The 24155-nt window shown below is 46.2% G+C and overlaps 1 protein-coding gene across 1 annotated transcript in view; it reads right to left on the minus strand.

Moving 5' to 3' along the window:
• LRRC9 (leucine rich repeat containing 9) overlaps positions 1–24155 on the minus strand; it is a 77366-nt gene that overhangs the window by 41042 nt on the left and 12169 nt on the right. The window contains exons 6-15 of the mRNA XM_060271210.2: positions 23498–23568; positions 18746–18928; positions 15377–15532; positions 13442–13650; positions 11551–11682; positions 10651–10827; positions 7634–7745; positions 6552–6672; positions 5371–5550; positions 1743–1870 (exon numbers count right to left, since the gene is read on the minus strand). Of these exons, the coding sequence (XP_060127193.2) occupies positions 1743–1870; positions 5371–5550; positions 6552–6672; positions 7634–7745; positions 10651–10827; positions 11551–11682; positions 13442–13650; positions 15377–15532; positions 18746–18928; positions 23498–23568 (1469 nt within the window). The remainder of the gene's footprint in view (positions 1–1742; positions 1871–5370; positions 5551–6551; positions 6673–7633; positions 7746–10650; positions 10828–11550; positions 11683–13441; positions 13651–15376; positions 15533–18745; positions 18929–23497; positions 23569–24155) is intronic.

A 24155-nucleotide genomic window follows, 5' to 3' on the forward strand; every position in this document is an offset into this window, starting at 1 on the left:
GTGGGTGTGGGTGGGGAGCCTGTGATTCTCCAGGCATCCTTGGGCTATAGCTTTCATCATCCAACATCTGGAGGGCCAAAGGTTCCCAGCTCCTGACTTAGCAGGACGCCCCCCCAAAAAAAAGCCTGGATCTGCACTTCCATGGATTTGACTCTTTGCAAATTAGCTTGGGCTCCCAGGGACCCAGGTGGCGCTGTGGGCTAAACCACTGAGCCTAGGGCTTGCTGATCAGAAGGTCGGCGGTTCGAATCCCTGTGACGGGGTGAGCTCCCGTTGCTTGGTCCCAGCTCCTGCCAACCTAGCAGTTCGAAAGCACGTCAAAATGCAAGTAGATAAATAGGAACCACTATAGCGGGAAGGTAAACGGCGTTTCCGTGTGCTGCTCTAGTTCGCCAGAAGTGGCTTTGTCATGCTGGCCACATGACCTGGAAGCTATACGCCGGCTCCCTCGGCCAATAATGCGAGATGAGTGCCGCAACCCCAGAGTTCGCCACGACTGGACCTAATGGTCAGGGGTCCCTTTACCTTTACCTTTACCAACTGCTGAAGTGGGGGTGAGCCCCTTTAATTAAAGGGAGAGCTTGCTAATTGAGAAAGATGTGGCCATGCATAGGTGGCGGAATGAGTGTGTGCTATCTGTCAATTTCAGGTTTCGTAGACTTGGAAGGGACCCCCAGCGGTCATCTAGTCCTACCCCTTGCATTGCAGGAATCTCGACTCAAGGATCCCTGACAGATGGCCATCCAACCTCTGCTTAACAGCCTCCATCACCTTCTGAAGGAGCCTGTTCCACAGCCAAACAGCTCTTACTGCGGTGTGGCGTGCTTTTCCGTCGTGTGGCCCCTTTAATTGCAGGGGCAAGCTGCCGAGCCTGTACCACAGCTAGCATCGCCACTGTGGCGGCAACAGCGGCAGCAACAGCAAGCAGTGCATTCCTTGTGGGACACTGTCTACTGCCCCTGTAGACAGTGGTGGAGGAACCCTCTCCGGCACCCGGGGCAGGGCAGCCCGTATGGAGTGCACATCTGCGGCATCCTGTATGGACTGCTCATGTGCGGCAACCCGTACAGAGTGCACATGTGCGGCAGCCCACACGGACTGCGCATGAACGGCGCCCATACAGACTGTGCGCACCTCGGCCGCTCTACAGCTGGTGGGGGGAGGCAGAGGCCATCTTGTCACACACCCCAGAGTGACACCCGCCCCCCTCTGCCCTCCTTCCTATGCCCCTGCCTGTAGATCCTAGAGCCAGAGGCAGTCAGGTCACCTTGCCTCATGGGTGGGCCGGCCCTGACTAAATGGCAGCAGCTCTTCTGTAGGTAAAAGGTAAAAATGGTAAAGGACCCCTGGACAGTTAAGTCCAGTCAAAGGCGACTACGGGGTGTGGCGCTCATCTCGCTTCAGGCCGAGGGAGCCAGTGTTTGTCCACAGACAACTTTCCAGGTCATGTGGCCAGCATGACTAAACTGCTTCTGATGCAATGGAACACTGTGATGGAAACCAGAGCACACGGAAATGCCGTTTACCTTCCCGCCGCAGTGGTACCTATTTATCTACTTGCACTGACGTGCTTTCGAACTGCTAGGTTGGCAGGAGCTGGGACAGAGCAACGGGAGCTCACCCCGTTGCGGGGATTCGAACCGCCGACCTTCCGATCGGCAAGCCCAGGCACATTAGCAAAGGGGATCTCTACCCTAGACCCTCCACGCTGAACACATTGCTAGGGAGCAGGAAGTGCGTACCAACGTGATGTACTCAAACTCTACGATGTACTCCGGCAGAACCAGCTCGTGATCGAACACAAACCACTCGCACTGTCGCAGGTTGCAGTCGCAGTTCTTGGAGTCCAGGGAAGAGCAGACTTCTGAAGCTAAAAGGCAAGAGCAGGAATGGCAGATTCTCTTACGGATTCCCCACCCCTCCGTATAATGGTTACTGAAGTTTTGAAATTGTAAGAACAGGAGACATTTGCAGAAGGAAAATAAGAAAGAGAGGAGAGAAAAAGAGCCTGCTGGATCAGGCCAATGGCCCATCTAGTAGAGCATCCTCTTCTCACAGTGGCCAACCAGGTGCCCATGGGAAACGCACAAGGAGCTGAGCACAAGAGCAACACTCTCCACTCCTGTGGTTTCCAGCAATTGGTATTCAGAAGCATTGCTGCCTGGAGTTACAGGTAGGTAGCCGTGTTGGTCTGACGTAGTCGAAACAAAATTAAAAAATTCCTTCCAGTAGCCCCTTAGAGACCAAGTAAGTTTGTCATTGGTATGAGCTTTCGTGTGCATGCACACTTCTTCAGATTCTTCAGTATCTGAAGAAGTGTGCATGCCCACAAAACCTCATACCAATGACAAACTTTTTTTTTTAAAAAAATATTTTTTATTGATTTTTTGACATATAACAGCAAAACATACATCACCCACACACCAACCCCGGCATTACCTAAAATAAAAAACATAATAAAAACAAAAACATGCATATATAGTTCAAAAACCATTCATCTTTTCTGACATTGTAGGTTGACCTCCTCAGCCCCCCTTACTGTGGTTCATCTTATACTCTCTTTGGCAATTTCATAATCATCATCTTAACATTGTTTCTTTCTATCTTAAACATGTTTATACCTTTTAAATTTTACACCAAAATTCTATAATTATCCTTGTCATTATAGATTACATATTTATCATCTATGACAACATCATACTCCTTTTCCCTTACATATTATATTTCTGCCTTAAACATACTTCTTCATTTAATTCATATTATAAAATTCTTTATTTACTTTTATACTATACTAATACCAATGACAAACTTAGTTGGTCTCAAGGTGCTATTGGAAGGAATTTTTTTATGCTGCCTGCAGCTCCACCATGGCTACCAGCCATCAATAGACCTCTGCCCCACACAACAGCGGAGGTTTAGGACCAGAGTTTTTCTCCACTTAGATAAGCTGCCTGCCCAGGTGGACGGCCCCCATTTGCCCCTGCACAGCATGTGCAGAAACCACCTTCTGGTTGTTTATTAGCTTTATATGCCGCCCTTCATCGTAAGATCTCAGGACGGCTCACCGAATAAAACCCAGGATGAAAACGAGGAAGTCATTAAAAACAAAGGAGCAAAAACAATCACCCACCCACCTCCCTTCCTGCAGAAACATTTTATAAGGCTGCAGAGCGTTAATCAGCCAAAGACCTGGTTGAAGAGGAACGTTTCCGCCTGGTGCCTAAAGGTGTATAATGAAGGCGCCAGGCGAGTCTCCCTGGGGAGAGCATCCCACAAACGGGGAGCCACTGCGGGGAAGGCCTGTTTTCCCGTTGCAGCCTGTCTTTGCATGCGGGGGAAGTCCCTAACTCCCTGAGGATTTAAGACCAGTCGAAGCCATTTCCGGGGTGTGGCTGCCGCTGCATGTTGACAGCTTCTGGGAGCTACAGGTGAGTGCAGGGCAGAGACCAAAGATGGAAAAAAACTATACAACATGTCTCCCACCAGAGGTACTGCCTCTCCCTTAACACACCCCACACCCCATCCTACGTATGCTTTCGAGAAAAATAGAGTTCAGCCCATCCCCTTGCAATACAGGAATATGCAGCTGCCCCGTGTGGGGATCGAACCTGAAACCTTGGCGTCGTCAGCACCATGCTCTAGGCAACCTAGCTACCCAGGCTGCCCCAGGAGGATCAGCGGTTGTCACAAGAGCCCTGCTGGAACAGGACTCAGGCCCATCTAGTCCAGCATCCCGTTCTAACATTCGCCAGCCGAATGCCCATGGGAAGCGTGCAAGAGAAGCCCAGGCACAACAGCCCTTTCGCCCCGCTTGGGATTCCCAGCGGCTCGTATTCAGAGGCATATCTCCCCCGACAGCGGAGGCAGAACGTCGCCACCATCGCTATGAGCCACACCATCCCGAGCACAGGTGTGGCGCTAACTTCCATCTTCCCGCTTTCTCCGAGCTAGGGCAGATCGCAGCTTTTGGCGCACACCAAAGCAGAAAAAGAACCCAAAGGTTTCAAATAAATGCAGAGGCTTCATGTGTGGGGCTGGAGCTCCCTCTAGAGGATACTCGCTGCCTTGCTATTTTCTTCCGGTAGCACTGGGTGTGCGGAAAAATCTGCTCTCTCCTGAGCTTTTTCCAGGCCCTCTCTGGCCCTCTGCACCGGACTCCTCAGACAGATGGAGACTTCCATTCTTTGCGGGCTGTGCGTGTGTCCCCAAATAGCTTACAAAAGCTTTCCAAATGACTTAGAACTAATTGGGACGTATCTGAAACAGACTGAATGGTCAAAACACATCTATAACCAGTCGTTCCGCAAGAACTGGGAATCACAGAATTGTAGAGTGGGAAGGGACACCGAGGGTCATCTGGTCCAACCCTCTGCAATGCAAGAATCTCAGCTAAATAACCCCTGGCAGGCGACCACACACCTGGTTTACTGGTAAGGTAAAGGTAAAGGGACCCCTGACCATTAGGTCCAGTCGTGACCGACTCTGGGGTTGCGCGCTCATCTCGCATTATTGGCCGAGGGAGCCGGCGTACAGCTTCCAGGTCATGTGGCCAGCATGACAAAGCCGCTTCTGGCAAACCAGAGCAGCACATGGAAACGCCGTTTACCTTCCCGCTGTAGCGGTTCCTATTTATCTACTTGCATTTTGACGTGCTTTCGAACTGCTAGGTTGGCAGGAGCTGGGACCAAGCAACGGGAGCTCACCCCGTCACAGGGATTCGAACCGCCGACCTTCTGATCAGCAAGCCCTAGGCTCAGTGGTAAGAAGAATGTTGACAAGCTGGAACGGCAGCCAAGATGATCAAGGGTCTGGAAACCAAGCCTTGTGAGGAACGGTTGAAGGAGCTGGGTATGTTTAGCTTGGAAAAGAGGAGACTGAGAGGAGATATGAGAGCCATCTTCAAATACATGGAAGAGGGAGCAAGATTGTTTTCTCCTGCTCTGGAGGGTAGGATCCAAACCAATGGATTCAAGTTATAAAAAATGAATAACTTTCTGACAGTAAGAGATGTTCGCCAGTGGAACGGACTCCTTTGGGAGGTGGTGGATTCTCCTTCCCTGGAGGTTTTTAAGTTGGGTAACTATCTGCCCTGGATGGTTTGGTTGAGATTGCTGCATTGCAGGGGGCTGGGCTCGATGACCCCTGGGGGTCCCTTAATTCTATTATCTCCTTACTTGTACTACTGTGCATTGTCCTTTTGGATATGTTTGGTTGTTGGGGTACATTACACATATTGTCGATTCCATATAGGGACCCTTATTGGGTACTGTTAACATTTTTAAAAAATAATAAAAATCCCAGGATCAAATTTCCCCAATGAAATCCCAGGAAGACAATATGACAAAACTCCAGTTAGAGACACTAACTTACACTTAGATTTCTCTTGCTGATCCACAACCCCACTGCTGGCTGTAGTACTGGGGGTGTTCTGGGAGGTCTTGCCAGACCTGTAGACGGAATTGGCGTTGGGATACCTGGCCTGGACGATTGGCTCTCCGTCATGAGCCGGGGTGCTCTGCCCAAGGAAGACTTTTGCAATGATGAGTTTCCCTGAGAAAGGAGAAGAGAAGAGAACGCCTCACTTACAAGAACACAAGGCATCAAAACCCCAGAGGAGAGCCCCAAACGATGGAAGCAAAAATGAACCAAGTCGCACACACAATGGGTGATTGATCTTGCCCGGATCTGCCCACGCATTAAGGGCGTCATCAGAGGTCAGTCCCCTGGGTGCCATCCAAACAGAGGTGAAGCGGCTGTCAAGATTTTTCTTTGGAGGTGCCCTGATGCGCTGTCCTACAAAATGCCGAATTCCCCCCCCCTTGCGGAACACGTTTTTGCATGTTATTCTCACTAACGTGTGTATCTTTTGTGTACTTTAAAAATAAATAAATAAGTGATCTGCCCACCACTCTGAAAGCCTTTCCAGCTGAACAAGAGGGACTAAAATGGTTTAAGTAAATAGCTAAACAAGCAAACAAACACACAAACAAATAATATACCCATTTTTGTATTCATTAATTGGGAAACTGCATGGCAGCCTTTGAGGGATGTGTGGATTTTGAAGCAGATTTTGAAGCACTGGTATGAGAAGGGCGAATTTGGTATAATCATAGAATCGCAGAAATTGGAAGGGTACTTTTGAGAATCATCCAGTCCAAGCCTCTGCAATGCAGGACTATGCAGCTGCCCCATACAGGGATCTAACCTGCAACATTGGCATGATCAGCACCGTGCTCTAACCAGCTGAGATACAGGTCTGCATAAAATAAAATAAAAAACCAGACTGGACGTATTTCTTCTTTGTCTCCAGTGCAAGCTGCTTTCCTCTCTGACAGTTCCTCACCTTGTCACAGCAATATTATTTGGATTCCAGTCTCATCTACGACTGATGGACCATCCCGCTTGCACCCAAGGCTCTGTCCCTCTCGCCACAACCCGCTGCATTTATTGCAAGGCCTCTGCGGCTTTTCCAGCTGAAAAGGCTTTTTTTTTATGTGACAAGGGCTCTAAAAATTATTCATGGGTGTTTAGAGCAACCGCTCTTTATTTACCACGCCTGAATGTATCATCGGAGTCCCCCTTGCTTCTGGCTTGCTTTTGCAAATATTCAATTCTTGGACATTCGCAGATACTGAGACTGTTGGAGAGCTGAACGCCTCCTTCGCTTCCAGGCTGCAAAGAGCAACAAAGCAAGTCTGAGATGGCAGATCAGATTGACCCTTAAATGCTCTCCCAACTACAACAAACCCCTTCCTTCCTATGGAAAGCTACCATGCTAAGCAAAACCCTTCCAGCTCAGCTCTCCCTTGTCTCTGTTGGCTATTTTTCTGAGTCATGCAGAGTGACGAAGCGGTTTCACCCTCGAAGTAGATGAAGTAGACTCTGCACTCAAGACTTTGAAGACGACTCTTTGCTTGCAGGATGGCAACTATTGCAAGCAGCGTCATACATATGTACTAAGTCCAATGCAATGCGTTTCACTCTCTTGAGCCCAAGAGAGGGTCTTCTTGCTTCCAAAAATCATTTGAAGCAATGTATAAATTGTAGCTTGTCTGTCCTCTCCAACTCCTCTGGGTGGCGGGTTCTTGGAGTCTCCACAGTCAGAAAAACAACGGCAAGTCCCAGCCTTCAAGTCCCAACCTTCCTACCACTAACTAAGACACAGACGTGCTCACTTTTAAAAGTGAGTTAACAAAGGCAATGATTCAGACCAAACACTCTGAAGCCAGAGAGACACAAGAGGTCTCAATTTAAACTTTTGGTTACCAAGAAGACCAAACTTTAATAAAGAATGAGGAAAGAATTATAATTTATCTTGGAGACCTGTGTAAGCAGATGCAAACATTAGCAGGATTGCAATAACACTTGTAATGTAGCAAGCACTATGAAGACAGTGAAGTTATATAAAATATAGATTATTGGAAAAGATGCAGTAGAAAAGGTTTAATAAGAAGGACCCATAGAGGGGAGGGGAGAAGTCCAGAGATTCGGAGGAATCTGTAAATGTGGATGTGAATGGGCGGGGTATAAATAATAATAATTTGTTGTTGTTGTTGTTGTTGTTTTGTAATATACTTGTAAAAGCAAATAAAAACTATTTCAAAAAAATAAAATAAAATAAACTTTTGGTTACCTTTTTTACTTCCTGGAAGCCATCCTCTAGGATTTGGACCAACTGCTGTTTCTTCAAGGGTACGTCTGGGGGAGATACATAGAAGAGATATTCCAGCATCTTCCTGTAGTTTCTAGATTGGGAAGGTGGGAATAAGAGGGGGGGAGAACACCTCTAGTACTGGGCACAAGAATGCTCAGGGGCGTTAAATGTCTCTGGGTACCGGACACACCACACACGTTTGCATATGATTTGCATATGAAATGAATGCTTTTGGGAAACTAACAAAGAAGCTGGATGTTGTCCCAGCAGCAATGCACTTGCAACCAACATACTTTTTGAAAACCAAGTTTTAAAAGAGAGGGGCAAAGAGGCATGAGATATGGAGCTTGCTGCTAAAGCGCCTGCTCATGAGACAATTTCCCCCACTCTCCTGTCTCCAACTTAGCGGGTGGCGCTGTGGTCTAAACCACTGAGCCTCTTGGGCTTGCCGATCAGAACCTCAGCAGTTGAAATCCCCATGATGGGGTGATCTCCCATTGCTCGGTCCCAGCTCCTGCCAACCTAGCAGTTCGAAAGCACGTTGGTGCAAGTAGATAAATAGGTACCACTGCGGCGGGAAGGTAAATAGTGTTTCCATACGCTCTGGTTTCCGTCACGGTGTCCTGTTGCGCCAGTAGCAGCTTAGTCATGCTGGCCACATGACCCGGAAAAGCTGTCTGCGGACAAATGCCGGCTCCCTCGGCCTGAGAAGCGAGGTGAGCGCCATATCCCATAGTCACCTTTCACTGGACTTAACCGTCCAGGTTCCTTTACCTTTAACTTTACCGTGGCCAATAGTGGCTGGCAAAACACTCCTCATCTTGTGGGAGTGACGTGGTATGTTGAAACCCGACATGTGACAGAGCATCAACACCGTGGGTGTTTATAAAGAAAAACATCTTTGGCAAGGGGTTATTTTGAGCAGGAAATTCGCACGCGGGGCTGCTTACTCCTTTACCTGCATGGCATCTTTCCAATCAAAATCCCCCTCCCCAAAGTGGCTGCCTCGTGCACCGGGTTCAAGATGCAGCAAAAATACATAGAATCGTGGAATTGCAGAGTTGCAAAGGACCCTGAAGGTCACCCACAGCCCAACCCCCTGCAATGCAGGAATCTCCGCTAAAGCATCCCTGACAAATCACCATTTGTCTCATACAGTACATACTTTTGACCTTCTGCTTTAGAAGTCATCATCCAAGTCTTCAGCCTGACTTGGAGGTCTACAGTAGACCCCCCCCCCCCCGGAAGTAAGGTCACTGTGGTTTCTCTCTCCTACATTTTTTATCCATATGCTCTCAATCTGCCTTCCGTGCTCCAAGTCATGGATCTCTTCATAAGTGTGCACATCCTTCACATATGGTGCTATCCCCCCCCTCCCTTCACATCTGGGCTATTCCTTTTGAACAGTTACAGGTAGGTAGCCGTGTTGGTCTCAGTCGAAGCAAAATTTTAAAAAATTCCTTCAGTAGCACCTTAAAGACCAACTAAGTTTTTATGTTCACCTGGGATGAACAGAGACATCGGATTCTTATCTCATTATGCATGATCTAGCTTTCTTTTGTGCCTCAGCCCTTGCTCCCCCCCCCCCGCAGAACCAATTGCAGTCATCAGCAGTCGTTAACAGCCATCAACAGGTTCACCACTCCTATCAGCCCATCACCCATTCCCACCCACCCACCCATCCTCTGAATATACATAAGGGTCTGGTTGATTCTGTTTCAGTGTATCTGACGAAGTGTGCATGCACACGGAAGCTCATACCAAAATAAAAACTTAGTTGGTCTTTAAGGTGCTACTGAATGAATTTTTTTATTTTCCTTTTGAACAGGTTATTAATGCCCCCCCCCAATTTCTGCATTCTGGTCTGCTCCCCTCTGAGCCCTCCCTAAAGCTGATACCATAGTGCTTCATCCATAGAGCACATGGTCAAGAATAAGCTCACAGGTTTTAATTCCAGGATCATGGGGGACATCACACGTAAATCCTTCAAAACGTTTCAGTAGCCGATCCAGCTATCCGTCGGGAGGTTGAACTTGCCCTCAACTCACTTGTTCAGTACATTAGCTGCACATCAAGGATCTTCCGCAAAATCGATCGCTGGCTTTTTATTTGAACCCACAGCTCCCCCAATTAACTCCCCCTCCCCGCCTCAGCCCATGGGCGTAGCCAGGATTTTTGTTGGCCAGGATTTTTGTTTGTTAGCCAGGATTTTTGTTGCGCCTTTTGTTAGGCGGCACAGACCAATTGAAAGCAACAAACAAATCCATCGGCTTTAGTGGGTCTACTCTGCGTAAACTGGTATCAGAGTTATCATCTGATAGTATCATCTGATAGTTGATGGCATCCTTGCGGGTTATTTATGCTGCTCATTTTCTGACGTTGTGCTGTAATAGGGATCCATCTTTAGTACAGTGGTACCTCGCAAGACGAATGCCCTGCAAGACAAATTTTTCGCAAGGCGAATGCGTCTTGCGATCTGATGGTGACTCGCGAGACGAATTCTTTTTGTGAAAAATTCGTCTTGCGAATCACGGTTTCCTAAAGGAATGCATTGAAATTTAATTAATACGTTCCTATGGGCAAAAAAAAAGAAATTTCAACCGCGATTCGCAAGACGAATTTTTCACAAAATGAATTGACTCACGGAACGAATTTTATTCGTCTTGCGAGGCACCACTGTATCTAGTTTCCTCTTTGTTCCCTAACTATGGTGAGGAAATAGGAAGCGTGCTGTGAGTTTTGAACATTCCCTGTCCCCATTTGTCATCTGCAAGTCCCTCCTCCTTTACTTGGTTCGCTTTAAACCAAGGCAGAACATTAATTTGTGGCGTAACATTAACACTAACCAGATTTCCCCGTAGCCAAAGGATGCAAACCAACTTTGAACTCCGGTTTAAAAACTCTGGCTATAACAAGGGCACCTCACATTTGGCCAGAATTCGCTATCTTGCTGTCTTATTTGTCTATAATTAAAAGAAAAAGAAAAACCCACTTACAAAAACTCATTTAAATCTTCTTTGTCCAAAAAGTGTTGAAACTTCTCTTCAAATTTCAGCCTCAGAATCCGGTTGTGCACCCTGATGACGCGATTCACTTTCACTCCTGTGATGCCATGGGTTTTGAAGTCCAAGGCGCAAAATCGGGATAGAATCAATTCATAGCAGGAATTAAACCTGAGTTTAAGATAAGATAAGATATCTTTATTGTCATTGTCCCCTTGCGGGAACAACGAAATTACTCGGTTGCTACATCCACTCAGATAAAGCATTCCGCATAATCCAAAATTACAAAACCTAATTAAAAACAGTAAATAAAAAAAACAGTTTAAGAAAACAGAAGACCTTGAGGCTGTTGACGGCTGAGGTATGTGCATCAATTGTGCACTATAATACAATTTTTTAAAAAATGTCAGTTTGTACATCAGTGGATGGCAAAAAAGAAGAAAGACTTGTGCACAATAAGCCAATTGCAACAGAACAGAAAATATTGGATGAAATTGGAAATTAACGTTGGAATAGATTGAGGCACATTAGTGAATGGTTTTGATGACTGAATCATGTGTTGTTTTGTGATATGCTGTAATTTAGCTACATTTTGATGCATCTTGATTTATTTTGATAGATTTCTGATTGTCGTTTTTAGAGGCTTCGTAGGAAGCCATTTCACAAACAGAAATAAAAATGAATGAATGAAGAATATGGGCTTTGTCTTTCATTTTGTCTAATCCTCCCATCTGTAGCAGAATTTTTTTTTAGTGTTTCTAGATGTTTTAATTCCTTTATCTTCTCTGTGTATACTTACGAGACTTATGTGGAAATATGAAGAGGTGTAAGAATTAACCTTTTTAAAAAATATATATCAAGGTTTCGAAATACAGTATCTCAAAACAGCTGTACCAGGCATCACTGGGGGAGCCCTCTTCAAAACGGATGTTTCCCACTGTTTCCAGTTCAGTCAGCAAAAACTGCACAGCCAAACTACTGGCTTTCTTCTTTTTCTTGACTTCTCCCTGATAAACTGCTTCAACTCTGCAACGAAAGGAGCAGGATCTGTCTTGGTTGGAAGGACCACAATAAATACCAGCTGGTCCTAAAAGATCTACATTGGCTCTCGGTACGTTTCCAAGCACCATTAAAAGTGTTGGTGCTGACCTTTCAAGCCCTAAACGGCTTTGGCCCTGTATACCTGAAGGAACGTCTCCACCCGCATTGTCCAGCCCAGTACAATGGGATCCGGCTCCAAGGGCCTTCTGGTGGTTCCCTCACTGCGAGGTTACAGGGAACCAGGCAGAGGGCCTTATCGGTAGTGGCCCCCCTCCCCCCGTGGAACGCCCTCCCATCAGAGTCAAGGAATTACCATATTTTTTGCTCCATAAGACACACTTTTTCCCTCCCAAAAAGGAAGGGGGAAAGTTCGTGCGTCCCATGGAGTGAATGCGAGGGCCAGAGCCAGATCCCGCGCCAGAGCCACAAAGGTGAGAACCAGAGCCAGAGCCGGGCACAGCAGGAAACCAACTCTCAGGATGCTTCTGTGACAGCGACCGAGGAGAGACAGAAGGGAGCCACTTCCGCCCCTCTTCCCAGCTTCCATCCTTCCCCCCTCTCTTTCTTTCTCTCTCACCCCTTCCATCTGTCTGTCCTTCCTTCCTTCTCTCTCTCTTCCCTCCCTCCCTCCCTCCCTTTCTTTCTCTCACTCCTTCCTTCCTTCCTTCCCTCTTTCCTCCCCCTCTCTTTCACCCCTCCCTCCCTTTATTTCTCTCTCACCCCTTCCCTCCCTCCTTCCTTCCCCCTCTCTTCCTCTCTCTCTTTCACCCCTTCCTTCCCTCCCTCTTCCAACTTGAATAAAATATTGGGGGGGGGAGGTAAGCCCCACCTCACATACCGTATCAGCCTTTCTCATCCTGTGGGTCCCCAGATGTTGTTGAACAACAACTCCCATCACCCCTTGCTAGAAAGGCCAGAGCTCAGGGGATGGTGGGAGTTGAGGGATGATGGGAGTTGTAGTCCAACATCTGGGGACCCACAGGTTGAGAACTGCAGCAATTGATCTCAAGACAAAGTGCATGCACACTATATGAATGACAATGCCCATCAACATGGGGAGGACAACTTCCTCAAATATTTAGGGGGGGGGGCAAAGGCACCTGGGCCTCTAGGAGTTGGCTGCTATGCCTAGGACAATTCAAGAAAGCAAAATATTTTTTTCTTGTTTTCCTCCTCTAAAAAACTAGGTGCGTCCTATGGTCAGGTACATCTTATGGAGAGAGAAATACAGTAAACAACTACAGTGGCACCTTGACATCTGAATGACTCAACTTCCGAAGGTTTCGACTTACGAAGTCGGCAAACCCGGAAGTCGTTTCGCCATGCACGCGTTTGTCGCATGCGCAGAAGCACAAAATCGCGCTTCGCACATGCACAAAATGGACGCTTTGACAACCGAAGGATTCAACTTACGACCATGGAACGGATCGCCTTCGTAAGTCGAGGTACCACTATATAAGAAATTTAGAAGACAGCTGAAGGCAGCCCTGTATAGGAAAGTTTTTTTATGCTCGATGGTTAGTTGTGTTTTTCTATGACACGCAGGTTTGCGTAATGCTAGGAGCCATTTCATAAGAGGCATCTTCAAGTCGCAAGGGAAGTGAAGGAGGAGCTGAGGGAGGATTAAGGGGGGAGAGAAACCCCACCGTGCATTTCACCCCAGGTGTAGGCAGTGAGCACAAGACCTCCAAACCCAAAGCCTACTCAAACAGCAGCCCTTGAACATTTCCTGAAACGCACGTACTCCTCTAGCTTTTTGCTCCAGAAATTCACTCTTCTTTTGAGGGCCTCCAGTTTATGCATAAACCACTGCTCAAGGCTCGATTCCTCTGGGGTCTCATCCGGACTCTCAGCTTCCTCGTCGGATTTTTCGCAGCTTAAGTTTTGGCTCGAAATAGCTTTGCTCGCCTGTATCTTGCCAGAGGCCTGCAGGTCCACCAGTTCACGTTCCAGCTGTTGAAAAAGGAAACGATGAAAAGAAGGACATGAAAACGCTCCAATCTTTAGGGCTGCACTGCGCTTTACGTTAAGCATGTCTTTTATTTTATCTCTATATATAAATGTAAACTGGGCATGTCCGTTGGTTCCCACCTTTCATCAAAACCGCTTGAGCAATAGTGATGAAATTTGGACACAACGTCACATGCCACTATGGGAGTGTTCCTAGCTACATGGGGTATACAAATGTCACACCTCAACAAGGTAAAACCCCATTTTTAGGACCTAAAAGGACAGCCAGGAGACCCTGTCGAGCATGCTGGGAAAAGAACCAGGTTACAAAACATCGCCCTCTAGCAGCGGCTACACTGGTACTGCAGCTAGAAAACCTTCCCTCTCCACAGCACCTTGGCTCGCCTTTACAGACTCGGCCGAATGGAAGTGGGGACTCACCTGGGTGGGGGTTGGGGGGAGGAGGGGGTGGGATACGTCATGGATTGGGACAAGGTGGGGGGAATCACAGAGATGAGCCGGGGTGGGGGGAGGAGGGGCGGGAAAGTTCATGGGTCGGGACACGGTGGGGCCACTCACAGGGATGACCCGGGGGTGGGGGGAAGAGGGGCTGGGATATGTCATGGATCGGGACAGGGTGGGGGGAATCACAGGGATGAGCTACAGCAATGCGTGGCCGGGCCAGCTAGTTTTATATTTAAAACCATACAAAGCACTAAACACTGTGGTGTTTGTTTTTTTTCCTTTTAGAAGCAGCAACTGCACATTGGCTCAATCCAGATTGATACCAAAACACACATCTCCACAAAATTCTCCTATTGAAAAGTCTGCTCTTCTTTTTCTCTCTGAAACAAGCAGTACCTTTGAGAGCAAATAGCAAACTGGAGGGAGGGGGGAGAGAGATCAGTGGGGGAAAGTGTTGGAAGGAAAGAGTTAACACTGCCTCTTTCTTGCACTGTTGTCTTCTTCTGGACTCCCCCCCCCCCCGCTGGTTTTTTCCAGAACTATCAGGTGGCCCACGCTAAGCAGGCTTCTTTTAAAAAAGAAAGTGTGCTTAACATAATATGCAGTTTGGCCTTTGATTTCCCAAGTCAAAAGACTGAGCAGCTTTCAGAAGAACCACAAAGCCCATCTCTTTGAGATGGCCTTCGTCTTTGAGAAAAGGTGGGGAAATTTCAGTGGACTGGCTCAAATGTTCATTCTGGGGTGGGTGATGCTTTTGTTCAACCACCCTAAAAACTAGGTGGGAACTGACAGGATCAAAGCCACTTGGAGACAAAAATCTGTGCTCACACTCCTGTTTGCTGTGCAATCACTGTATTTCCAGTGCCGGGTTTTCAATCTCACAACATGACCCAAAGCTTTGTAGATACTGTTTGATGCTGGTTTCTCAAACCAGTGTCACACGACTTGGAGTCCCAAAATTTCTAACCAGTGCAAACAGCTTTGCACATGTTAAAGGCACCCCCTGCTCTGTCACTTCTCCCTGGGGGTGTACGCACACAAACAGAAACTTAACCGAAGCCATGCTGACCTGAACGGGGTGGGTGGGTGGGAGGTCTGTGAAATGCATGGCTGGGGTGCAGGGGGGAGACAACGCCCCTGCGCCCTCCAAGGCGGCAATGTGACCACACCTAAAATCCAAGCTCACCGCAGCTAAAACCGCCAGTCCCAGAAGCAGGGCCCAACCCAGACACACTTGGCTGACGCTGCCAACGGCTTTGCTTACATTCTTGATGTTGTAGCTGAAATGCTTTATGCGGTCTTCCGGCAACTTCTGCAGCTTGTGCTTCCTCTCCTTTAGCTTCTCGAGCTCCTCATTAAGCTGCCGCTGGGCGCTCTTGATGCGCATGTTGTAGAACATGACCTTTTTCATCACCATGGTCTTTGAAAGAGAAAAGGGAAACCAAACCGGGGCAGGGGGATGTGGAGGGAACAGTCATTGCGCAATGTCACAAAAACAAACCATGACAACCAAGGTGGTCAAGGATCTGAGAACCAAGCCTTATGAGGAACGGTTGAGGGAGTTGGGTGTGTTAATAGCTTGGAGAAGAGACTGAGAGGAGATAGGACAGCCAACTTCAAATACTTAAAGGGCTGTCACATGGAAGATGGAGCGAGCTTGCTTTCTCCTGCTCTGGAGTCTAGGAGACTCAAACCAATGGATTCAAGTTACGAGAAAGGAAATTCTGACTAAATAGCAAGAGCAGCTGGACGGTGAAATGGACTCCTTCAAAAGGTGGTGGACTCTCCTTCCTTGGAGGTTTTTAAGTAGAGTTTGGATGGCCATCGGTCATGGATGCTTTAGTTGAGATTCCTGCATTGCAGGGGGTTGGACTAGAAGACCCTCAGAGTCTCTTCCAACTCTACGGTTCTGATTCCATGATTCAACCACATTTAAGTAGGCCCATTAGAACTGCAGTCCTGCACAAGCAGGGCAGGGCATGGAGTGACATCTCGCAGGAAGGCAGAATAAAGCTTCCCACTTCTCCACCACCGCAAGACTGAGTTTGCTATTGTCACACTAAGAGGTGCAGTGAGGTGATATATATATACAGTCATACCTCAGGTTGCGTTTACTTAATGTTGCAGATATTCAGGTTGACCCGGAAGTGTATGCTTTTGGGTTTAGCCGCACACGCATGCGTAGAAGCGATCTGTGCGCTTTGCGCGCACACAGTAGCGCTGCTCTACTTACAGACTTTTCGGGTGTGAACAGCACCCCAAAATGGACCGCGTCCTTAAGTAGAGGTAAAGGTAAAGGGACCCCTGACCATTAGGTCCCGTCATGACCGACTCTGGGGTTACGGCGCTCATCTCGCGTTATTGGCCGAGGGAGCCGGTGTACAGCTTCCAGGTCATGTGGCCAGCATGACAAAGCCACTTCTGGCGAACCAGAGCAACACACGGAAACGCTGTTTACCTTCCCGCTTGGAGCGGTACCTATTTATCTACAGTGGTACCTCTACTTACGAATTTAATGCGTTCCGAACGCACATTCATAAGTCGAAAAAAATTGTAAGTCGAATCCCATAGGAATGCATTGGGAGAAAAAATTCGTAAGTAGAAGCAACCCTATCTAAAGATTCGTAAGTAGAAAAGATCCTATCTAAACCGCATCCAAGATGGCGGACGGAGCTCCATTCATAAGTAGAAACATTCGTAAGTAGAGTTATTCGTAAGTAGAGGTACCACTGTACTTGCAATTTGACGTGCTTTCAAACTTCTAGGTTGGCAGGAGCTGGGACTGAGCAACGGGAGCTCACCCCATCGCAGGGATTCGAACCGCTTACCTTCTGATTTGCAAGCCCTAGGCTCTGTGGTTTAACCCACAGTGCCACCTGTGGTAGAGGTACCACTGTGTATAGATATAGATTATAAAATTTTCTGTTTTACAATTTAAAGTACTCATTTTTACATCCTTAAGATATCACTAACTTTCCATCTTCTCTTTCCATGGTTCATTTTACATAACTCATTGGTTCATTTTATATAACTTATATTCCTGCATATTTTACAAAAACTATACCAATCGGTTTTCCATTATTGCATCCATCAAAACTTATTTACAGTACTCTGTTGAATTTATCTTAATGCTGCCAGCGTTTTCAGCTGTACACAATTATTTCCCATATATTCAATAAAAGTTTTCCAATCTTCTTTAAACGTTTGTTCTTCTTGTTCGCTTATTCTATATGTTAAGTCTGCAAGTTGTGCACATTCTGTCAACTTTAGTTGCCATTTTTCTTTGGTTGGAACCTCATTCGTTTCCCCTTTTTGGGCTAACGAAACATGGGCCACAGTTGTAGCATACATAAATAACCTTTTCTGACACCTGGGAATTTCAGTCTGAATTATCCCCAACAGAAAGGACTCTGGAAGTACTTTTAAACTTTTTTAAAAAAACAAAAATAAATAAATGCAAAGACTAATGGTCTTTACATCATAATGGGCACCATCATGTCAATGGATGGGTTTGAACATCATGGTCAGCCAGAGTTGCTGTCTTACCACGGTTGACTGAAAGTACATGTATTTTTAAACATTTTTTTCAATTCATTATGGATCATTTCCCAATACTCTTTTACCCTTTTACAGGTCCGCCACATATGAAAGAACGCTCCCTCCACCTCATTGCATCTCCAGCACTTATCTGATCCAGTCTTATACATCTTAGCAAGTTTAAAGGTAAAGGGACCCCTGACCATTAGGTCCAGTCGTGACCGACTCTGGGGTTGCAGCGCTCATCTCGCGTTATTGGCCGAGGGAGCCGGCGTACAGCTTCCAGGTCATGCGGCCAGCATGACAAAGCCGCTTAGGGTGAACCAGAGCAGCACACAGAAACTCCGTTTACCTTCCCGCTGTAGCGGTACCTATTTATCTACTTGCCCTTTGACGTGCTTTCAAACTGCTAGGTTGGCAGGAGCTGTTACCGAGCAACGGGAGCTCACCCCGTTGCGGGGATTCGAACTGCCGACCTTCTGATCGGCAAGCCCTAGGCTCAGTGGTTTAACCCACAGCGCCACCTGCGCCCCTTGTTAGCAAGCCTACTCAGAGTTAAATGCCACCTGTGAATCATTTTTAGGTCGTTCTCCTTCAAAGAATAACATGCTTCAAACTTCACATCACTTTTCCAGAGCTTTTCCCAGAGGTTAAAATCTATGTGGCTGGGGAGACCCGGCCAGATGGGCGGGGTATAAATAATAAATTATTATTATTATTATTATTATTATTATTATTATTATTATTATTATTATGTAATGAGGTGATCTTAAGGCTCTAGACGTGATGGTCTTGCAGCCACCATTGCCCACTTTCGATGGGAATGTATATTACTTGTAGATGTGGCAGGCTAGCCTAGCTGTGTTTGACGTCCCTCCATCTCATTTTGGTTAGTTCAGGCCCTGGAGCTCCACCTCAAAATCCTGCTCTGATGGCACTACCACCGGTCGTACTGGAAGAGCCGCATTTGAGGAGGCCTATCACTGTGAATCAAAGCAAACTCCCCCCCTCCCCAAATCACACAGGTGTATTACTGTCGGACATGTCAACCAGGGGATCCTATGCCTAATAAAGACGTTAGGGAGTCTCCACTGACCTCTGCCAGCTCCTTGATTTGTTTGGACGATACATCGTACGTGTCGAGCCTCTGAAGCTGAGGGATGTGGTACAGGACGTGCGTCGCATAATTGCAAAGAAGGCAAACCGGATTGGGGTTGTACTGGGGGTCGTTCAGGCAGAGATCGACTAAACGAGGCAGCCTGGCCAAATTGGTTATTTCCTGTTAAGAAAAGCGGCGACAAACAAGATCGAATCCCTCCTAGCGCATCCCTGAGATATCCCTGAGATATTCTGGGCGAGATCCAACCATGTTGACTCACGCTTGTGACAGAAATCTGCTTCTCACGCCATCTCACGCTTCCAGCCCCACAAAACCTGCTCAGCGGTGGCGGTGCATGGGGCGCCGCAGGAGGAGAAGCCTTTGCACTTTGTCACACTGTGTTGGATATTGTCCCGTGCGTTTTATCTGCCAGAGAAATCTTGAAGGGGCAGGAGGATGCCTTCAGCATCAAGGTGGATAAAAATCCATGATTTTAAAAAAATAAATTTAAGAAATCAGATTTTAAAATATATATATATCAGATTTTTAAAAAAAATATATATCAGATTTTAATTTTTTAAAATCAGATTCTTTTTTAATTTAACTTGGATTTTTAAAATAAAATGCTTTTGGAGGAAAAATCTTTCCAAAGATAGTTTTCTATTTAAGTGACATTATAGTCCAAATGCTATTCATCAGGAAATAAGGATTTGATAAAGTTTTTCACGTGTGCTAAAACTCAGTCTAAGTTGTTTTTTTAAAAAATTGGTTAACCACATCAGTTAATAAACATGGATACATATGGTATAATGTTATTGCTTTAGTTAAATAAATTGTTTAAATTGTTATGAAGGATTATTTTTCTCCTTCCAATAAAGTACAGCAGAAAAGTTGTCCAAATATAAACAGTTAAATTATAGAGTTGGAAGAGACCACAAGGGCCATCCAATTCAACTCCCTGCCAAGCAGGAAACACCATCATTAAAAAATTATTATCATTAAGAAATTACCGTGTTTCTCATATTATAAGACACGTCTTATATTTATTTTTTCCTCAGAAAAACACACTATGGCTTATTTTCAAGGGATGTCTTATTTTTTTCCTCCTCCTGCTGCTGCGGCCGGCATTGCTGCTGCGCCTATCACTATGTCTTATTTTCGGGGTATGGCTTATATTCCTTGAATGCTTAAAAATCCTGCTATGGCTTATTTTATGGGTATGTCTTAAAATATGAGAAACAGGAATGCCGGCCGCAGCAGGAGGAGGAGGAAAAAAATAAGACATCCCTTGAAAATAAGCCATAGTGTGTTTTTTGAGGAAAAAATAAATATAAGACGTGTCTTATAATATGAGAAACACGGTATTAAACCTCACAACAATTTCAAAATTATCAGTCTATGTATTTCTAATAGTAATGTATAACCAAATCAGTAATTTTTGATATAACTTTAAAAACTACTCTGAAAATTTATTATTCAAAAAATGAAACCTTCATCTGGTTGTAAATATTAAGATTACACCAGCGGGAATGAGTCTTTCTGTAAAAAATATATGATTTAAATCAAGTCTTGCTGACCCTGTTCAGCATTAAGCCTTTTAAAACAACTTTGTCACGGAGCTACCACACTGGTGTGGTGCAGTGTATTAAAAACAGAAGGTTCCACATTAAAACCCTGGCATCTCCGGTTGGGACCCAGGGAAGCAGGTGCCAATCCACGTGAACTGGTACCTGAAGGAGCGTCTCCACCCCCATCGTTTTGCCTGGACACTGAGGTCCAGCTCCGAGGGCCTTCTGGTGGTTCTCTCACTGCAAGAAGTGAAGTTACAGGGAACCAGGCAGAGGGCCTTCTCGGTGGTGGTGCCTGCCCTCCCACACGGAGCAATGGATTCAAACTTCAAGAAAGAAGATTCCACCTAAACATTAGGAAGAACTTCCTGACAGTAAGAGCTGTTCGGCAGTGGAATGTGCTACCAAGGAGTGTGGTGGAGTCTCCTTCTTTGGAGGTCTTTAAGCAGAGGCTTGACAGGCATATGTCAAGAATGCTTTGGTGGTGTTTCCTGCTTGGCAGGGGGTTGGACTGGATGGCCCTTGTGGTCTCTTCCAACTCTAGGATTCTATTATTCTATGACCAGGTGTCAAAGAAATAAACAACTATCTGACATTTAGAAGACGTCTGAAGGCAGCCCTGTTTAGGGAAGTTTGTAATGACTGACGTTTTAATGTACTGTATTTTTTATTTCTTGTTGGAAACCACCCAGAGTGGCTGGGGAAACCCAACCAGATGGGCGGGGTGTAAGTAATAAATTATTATTATTATTATTATTATTATTATTATTATTATTATTAGCATCCATCTGTCTTGAGAGACAAAGGAGTGCATCTCCAGGGGTGATGTCGAACCTCTGCGTTAGCAGCAGCGAAGTGACCTACCCGGGACACAAGCCTGGACAGGGCTACACAGGTGTCAAGGCCCTCCCTCTCGGCCTGGTTGAGGTGGTCCAAAGGAAAGCAGAGCAATACGGTATGTTTGACACCCACCTTGGCTGCAGGAGTACAAGGCACCATCCAACAGTCTTAGGGACTCCACTCTGGATTTGCGTATGTTTACGTTTTAGAGCCCTTTCTTCTCTCAAAGGTGTCTCCCAAGGCAGTGGAGTTTTAGGATCAGTTTTCCTTCTCCTAGATGGGCTGACTTCCCAGGTGGACAAGCCCCACCTGACCCTCACTTCCCTCTACAGCACGTGCAGAAACATAGCTGCCAAGTTCCAGATCGAAAAATCTGGGACCAGCAGCGGCTACGCGACTTCCGGACATGCGTAGAAGCAACTTCTGGTGCCGCTCTGCCCATTTCCAAAATGGCCGCAGCGCCGGAAGTCGCTTCTACACACTTCCGGACATGCGTAGAAGCGACTTCTGGCGGCGCAGCCATTATGGAAATGGGCAGAGCAGCACCAGAAACATGGCAGGAGCTGCTTTCCGGGGGATTTACGGGAGATAAATCCATTCGGGAGACCAGCAGGAAACGGTAAGAAAATACGGGGTTTCCCGGGCAAAACGGGGTACTTGGCAGCTATGTGCAGAAACTGCCTTCTTGACCGCTGGACCCACTCATGGTCTCGTCTGCTCAATCTGCCAGAGCCTGTCTTCACATGCAGAGGAAATCCCTAATTCACTGAGGGTTTGAGATCCATCAGCTCCCCTCACCTTGGTTAGGCAGCCAGTTGGAGCCATTTCCTTTTTTTTTTTTTTTAATATATTTTTATTAATTTTTCCAATTAAAACCAATTATATCACATTCATTATTTCAAATTATACACATATATATCAATCAAACCGAATGTTATGCCAAATCATCTAAAAAGAATTTTTTAGGGTTCCCATACTTCAAGAAATTGGGGATTCCTCGCAACCGTCCACTGTCGTCTTTTTTCTAAAGTTCAAATCGTCTCTCCAAATCCATAATAATCCAGATCTTTCCCTTTACAGTCACATAGATGTTTTCCTCTTTCAACCGATTATTTCCCAGCTGCTGAGATAAATGTCAAACAAAGTTTCACAAATGTTCTTTCTCCTGTGTGAGTTAATCAGTCCAGCCACCCCATAAATCTTCTTGGTCATTGCGTCGGCTCTCAACACGAAGCAGCGCCATCTTAAAAAAACTCAAATCACTTTCGTTTTCTCTCATAACCATGTAGATTAAACGATCTTTATAAAATTTACAGCTTTTCCGGGCAGAAGAGCCAGATCTCACACCATGCATTGACTCTTGGTAAATTAATGGATCTCCTTGCCCTATAGCTGAACTTAGCTTCAGGTCGCTGCTCCAATTCAAAGTGCGTCACAACTCATAAATCCTCCGAATGCGTCCAGGCACTCCTTCCGTCCAGCTAGAGGGGGGCTTTTCTCGTCAGCAACTCCTCATCTTCAAAAAATATGCTCAATAACAAGTTTATAAAGTTCAACTCACACAGTCTTTTGCTTCTCTTTCACTCCAAACAAGCCAGGACATCACGTCTGGGAAGGTACGAAGTAACTCATATGAAAATAAAAATAAAAAAAGACTCACTTCCCTTATCGCTCTGTCCCCATCAATCCTTCTTCCAGATGATATACAGCCTTTAACTCCTCACCCTCAGCAGCATATATTTCTCGGCAGTAAACAGCGCTTCTGCCCCTCCTTCTGAAGTATGTCCATAGATTTAAACCTAATTGTCTTCTTTAATCATGGAAATCCCCGCCGTGCAGATTAGCGTCCGGGAGTCCTGGCCGTCGTAAGAGCTTGAGCCCAAGCTCCCCCCACTCCATTAACAGTCGGAGTGGGTCTGGGGGCATCGCGGGCCAGCGGCCCCTCTCCGTAACCCCCGGAGAGGGCAGGGGGTTGCCATTTACTCCCCTAGCAACCGCCAAATTCCTTACGAAGGTCAGAGGGATGGAAAACAGGTCCGCCATTCCTGCAGGCGGAAACCGGAACCCAGTTGGAGCCATTTCCTGGGGTGTGGCCACCATCGCATGCTGACAGCTTCTAGGAGCCACAGGTGAGAGCTCAGTGCAGGGTAGTTTTATAGTGGCCATGGCAAACTTAATATTAGCAACCTTGATGGTACCCGATTGCCTTTAAATGTTTTTAGGTACTCAAAATATTTGTAATTTTTTTTTAATGGCTAAAATATCTTTTGATTTTAGTTTAAATTTCATTTTTTAAATATGTTGATGTTTGCTGCCCTGGCAGCGAGAATCCAGCACAGACCTTAAAGGATGATATTCGGTTGCCGGACAGGTTCAATTTTTCTATATTTGCACTGGGATCCAAGCGATATCCTAAAAAGAAAACAATGGAAGAAAATAACGTGTGCCAGGGCTTGTTCCTGTTCCCGGCCAATTGTATTATGGGCAGATCTACACCATCCATTTAAAGCACATTCAACACCAATGGCTTCCCCCCAAATAATCCTGGGAACTGTAGTCTGTCAAGGATGCTGGGCACTGTAGCTTCCCGAGCGTGGAACTACAGTTCCCAGGATTCTTTGGGAGAAGAGAGGCACTTTAGCTATAGGGTGTGGATCTGCCCTACGGAAAGGCCTGTGCTGATGTACTCAAACAATACCTAACAGGTACATGCCTGATGTTTGTGCGACTGTCGCATCCAGCTCTGAGAAGAGTAGCTGTGTTTGCCCGTGTTGCCGCAAATACGAGTCTTGTCGCAGATTAAAGACTCACAAATTATTACTTAAGTTTTCGTGAACCAGAATCCTCTTTATTGGATTTTTAAAAATTCATCTATTTGTTGAATTCATATACCACCCCTATACCTGCAGGTCTCAGGGCGGTTCGCTGGATGCATTTAAGTGCACTGCTTAGTACCTGCAGCCGAGAATCACACCACAATGCCATATAAAGTGGACTCT

This window comes from Zootoca vivipara, chromosome 1, assembly GCF_965207765.1.
Source record: "Zootoca vivipara chromosome 1, rZooViv2.hap1.1, whole genome shotgun sequence".
NCBI classification, from domain to species: Eukaryota; Metazoa; Chordata; class Lepidosauria; order Squamata; family Lacertidae; genus Zootoca; species Zootoca vivipara.